Source organism: Eimeria maxima, genomic scaffold (genome assembly GCF_000499605.1).
Source record: "Eimeria maxima Weybridge genomic scaffold, Emw_scaff1061, whole genome shotgun sequence".
In the NCBI taxonomy this organism is placed as follows: Eukaryota; Apicomplexa; class Conoidasida; order Eucoccidiorida; family Eimeriidae; genus Eimeria; species Eimeria maxima.
In genome coordinates, this window is record NW_013564100.1 from 337 (window position 1) to 5000 (window position 4664).

Sequence of the window (4664 nt, forward strand, 5' to 3'; positions counted from 1 at the left end):
GCTAGATCTAAATAAAGAAAAGAAGGACGAGTAAATAAGAGAGAAATAAAAAGAGACAAACTTCTGTCTCCTATTAATGTGTCTCTTAATAATAAACCTGTAAATATATATAACATAAAAAGGAGACACATTTATATATACACACCTAATTAATTAATTAATTAATTAATTAATTAATTAATTAATTAATTAATTAATTAATTAATTAATTATGCATAATTAATTATTCTTACCAGTAACAATATCATTAGAGTTAATTGCATGCAGTAAGGAGAGAATAATTGCATGCAATAAGGAGAGAATAAATAAATAAAATAATTAATTAATTAATTAATTAATTAATCTATTTATTTATTCATTTATTTTCTTACCCGTAACAATATCATTAGATTTAATTGCATGCAATAAGGAGAGAATAAATAAATAAATAAAATAATTAATTAATTAATTAATTAATTAATTAATTAATTTATTTATTTATTTATTTATTTATTCTTACCAGTAACAATATCATTAGATTTAATTGCATGCAATAAGGAGAGAATATCTTCATCATGAATAAGATTAAAGGAAAGATTAATAATATAATTATATTTATTAATTTTTTTTTTTTTTATATTTGCTGCTAATAGATCTAATTGTTGCTTATTAACTGCAGCAGCAGCAGCAGCAGCAGCTGTATTATTAATGGTATTATAACAGGTAATAAGAGAAGAAGAATTATTATAATCATTGGTAGCAGCAGCAGCAATGCATGCGCTGCTGCAGCAACAGACCCCACATAAAGCCCCATTCTCTAATGCATGCGGATAATTACTTAAATCAATAAAAAAAGAAGGAAATAAAGAAAATATTCTTTTGCTGCTTAATTCTATTAATTCGTTTGCTCGGATACCCGAGCTGCCTATACACCCCAACTCCATTGCTTATAATACACAGATAGACCTATTATACTATATATATAAATTATATAGCAGCAGCAGCAGCAGCAGCAGCAGCTGGTGCTGCTGCTCCTGCTGCTGCTACAGGTGCTACTGTTTTATAGCAGCAACAGCAACTGCGATGGAGCAGTAGCTGCTGCTGTTGCTACTATATACTGACAAGAAAAAGAGCAGCAGCAGCAACTGCAGCAGCAGCAGCAGCAGATTCTGCCCGTGCTGCTGCTACAATGACTGCTATCCAACTATCGATTCATTTAGACAGAAAGAAGACTCTTCTACTTATTCATTATAATTATCCTTGCATGCATGCATGCATGCTTGCATGCATGCACGATGGGGCTGCATGCAGCAGCTATATGCTCGTAGCAGGTAGTCTCTCTTTTCATTGGATTGTGCTGCAGTAGCCCATGCACGCATGCATGCATGCATTGGGGCTGCTGCTGCATGCAGGCTAAATGCATGCAGCAAACACTGCAGCAAGACATTGTTTTTGTGTGTCTGCTGCTGCTGGCAGCAATTAAACTAAAGAGGGAATTAAATATCTAATAAGGGAAGAGGGCCTCCGAGGGCCCCCCACCTTTCTTTTCTCCCTATCTATAACAGGGAAAGAGAAAAGAAGACATTAATTAAATGGCATATAAATTAAATATTATTTAGTTATTTATTATTTTTATTTATTTATATTTATTATTTATGTATTTATATATAAATTTAAATATAATATAGGCAAATTATACGTGCACACCCCCCTGCATGGGGGCCCCATGGCAACCACAACAGGAGAGTAGCAGCAATAGGCAGCAAACAGTACCAGCAGAAGGAGATAAATATTTAATTAGGAGACTAAATAAAATAAAATTAATTATTTAAATTAAATATAAATAAGTAATTTAATTTAATTAAATATAAAAAAATTAAAAAAATTTCCTGAGGAAAGTCGCTAAGCTGACCCCTGGTGGGGCCCCACTTACTGGGGGCCCCTACGGTAGGGGACCCCACTACTGGGGGCCCCTCGCCTGTGGGCCCCCTTCCTGGGAGCCATCCTAAAGGGCGGCCCACCTTACTGGGGGCCCCTAGTTAATGAACCCTCATCTGCTGCCCTCCTGCGATCCCCCTTATGGGATGCTCGTGAGGTCACCCTTGGGGGCCCCCCTCTCAGGCGGCCAGACCAATAGGGGCCCCAACTTCTGGGGCCCCCATGGCGGCCGCTAGGGTCGCATAAGTACTCATGTGGGGCCCCCAAGGGTAATTTGAGGGTATAAAATATAATAAAGTGTATATACATATTAATAATTATGCATATACATATAGATACTCTATATATATAAGTATCTATATGCAGCAGCAAGAAGCAGCAGCAGCAGCAGCAGCAGCAGCAGATACAAAGCTGCTGCTGCAGCAGAATATAATAGTATAAATAAGTATATATATGTATTTTTTTAGTCCTTTTGCCTAAATAAATAAATAAATAGCCCTTTGTCTTTTTTTATATATTAAAACAACTAACAGATAAATAAAGAAGGCAAAAGGAGACTGTCTCCTTTTTTTTTTTTTTATTAATAATAAATACTATTTAATTAATTAATTAATTAATTAATTAATTAAATTAATTAATTAATTAATTAATTAATTAATTGTCTCCTTAATTAAAAAAAAGGAGACAATTATTAATTATTGCTGCCACCTAAAGAAAATTAACTCAATATAACCACAGGAGACACTAAACATATACTTCCTGCTGCTGCTGCTGCTGCTGCTGTTGCTGCTGTTGCTGCTGCTATGCTGCAGCAGATGCTTGCTGCTGCAGATGCTGCTGCAGCTGCCGCTCGAGGCTACAGGTCTCGGTTACAGCAGCTGCTGCTGCACAACAGCAGCAGCAGCAGCAATAGCTGCTGCCACAACTGCAACAACAGTTATACTTACACAGCTGCATAGACAGCTGCTGCACAGACAGCTGCTGCTGCTGCTGCAGCAGCTGCTGCTGCTGCAGCAACTGCTGCTGCTGCAGCAGTTGATGCTGTAGCAGTTGCTGCTGCTGTTGCCTCAATACATGCTTTGCTTACGCCTCCTGCTTTGGGGGGCCGGCCCAAACAGCAGCAGCAGCAGGCTGCTGCTGCTACTACAGCTGCTGCTGCTGCTGCTGCTACTACAGCTGCTGCTGTTGCAGCTGCCTCTGCTGCTGCAGCTGCTGCTGCTGCAGCTGCTGCCGCTGCTGCTTGTCTCCCACGGTCTCCACGGCACGTACAGTGCCCTCGTAAGAGACTCGATCCTATCCTCCGCCCCACAAACCCTGCAGCAACTGCAGCAGCCGTTGCAGCAGCAGACTGCTGCTGCTGCTGCAGCTGCTGCTGCACTGGGTTACCCTCAGCAGCAGGAGACAATGCAACAGCAGCACAAAAATTGCTAACGAGGGACAAACAGCAGCAAGAGCTGTCTCCTCTTTATACTGCAGAAGAGACGATGGATGGGTGGCACAACCCTGCAGCTACTGCTGCCGCTGCTGCTGCTGCTGCTGCTCCTGCTGCTGCTGCTGCTGCTGTTACTGCTGCAGCAGCTAAAGTTTTTAAATTATACGGTGAATATCACCCCCGCGTTTAGCAACAGGAGACGCTGCTGCTGCAGGTACAGCTGCTGCTTCTGCAGGGACTGCTGCTGTTGTAGCTGCTGCTGTTGCTGCTGCTGCTGTTGTTGCTGCTGTTGCTGCTGCTGCTGCTGTTGTGCCGCAGGAGGTCTCGGGTATGGCGAGTCTGTAGCGCCTGACGCGGTTATCTGTCATGGGGTTATCATCTAAGTAGTACTTCTGCTCCCCCGCCTGCTGCTGCTGCTGCTGCTGCTGCAGTTGCTGCAGTTGCTGCTGCTGCTGCTGCAGTTGTTGCTGCTGCTGTTGTTCCTGTTGTTCCTGGATATGTTGTTGTTGTAATTGCAATTGGATATTTTTTTGTTGTTGTAACATGAGTTGCTGCTGCTGTTGCTGCTGCTGCTGCTGCATGCGCATTTGCTGCTGCTGCTGCTGCTGCTGCTCTAATTCCTCCGTCATCTCTGCAACACGAAGGGCCAGCAGCGGCTCGGGTGGGATCGGCGGGCCGAATCGATCCCAGCGGCTATCTAAAAAAAGCAGCAAATCATCAAGAAGTACTATATTACAGTTGCTGCTGCTGCTGCTGCTGCTGCTGTTGCTGCTGCTGCTGCTGCTGTTAAGGGCCTTCCAACGAAGCTCCTCTGGTAAGGAAAGGGGACAGTCTCCATTTATACACCATCTTATTGCTACATTAGGGTGTCTCCTTCTCTCTTTCTTAGGACGAGGAGACAAAAGAGACAACAGACGTCTTGCCTCAGGGACAGCAGCAAATGCTGCTGTCTTACATGATGAACCACTGCTGCTGCTGCTGCTGCTGCTGCTGTCAGTGCTGCTGCTGCTGCTGCTGCTGCTGGGGGAGGCTGATGGGGTTAAGGCTGTGCCTCCTTCTTGTGCATCCTCCCCTGCTGAGGTGTCTGTACACCCGAAATGTGCTCCGCTGCAGCACATGCAGCAGCAGCCGCTGCTGCTGCCCATTATGCATTTGCTGCTGCTGTTGCAGTGGTTGCTGCAGTTGCTGCTGCAGTGGTGGCTGCTGTCAGCTTCCGGATTATCAGATACAGCACCACGTGAACCTTCTGCTGCTGCTGCTGCTTCTGCTGCAGCAGCAGCAGGTCTTGCTGCTGTTTCATCTCCTGCTGCAGCTG

General features: G+C 43.4%; 1 protein-coding gene across 1 annotated transcript in view; it reads right to left on the reverse strand.

Moving 5' to 3' along the window:
- Window positions 1–3504: 3504 nt before the first annotated feature.
- The window catches only part of EMWEY_00047980 (hypothetical protein, conserved), a gene marked incomplete at both ends in the record, with an annotated part of 4035 nt that continues 2875 nt past the window's right edge, over window positions 3505–4664 (reverse strand). The window contains one exon of the mRNA XM_013479325.1: window positions 3505–4664. This exon is cut by the window's right edge and continues 2875 nt beyond it. Within this exon, the coding sequence (XP_013334779.1) occupies window positions 3505–4664 (1160 nt within the window).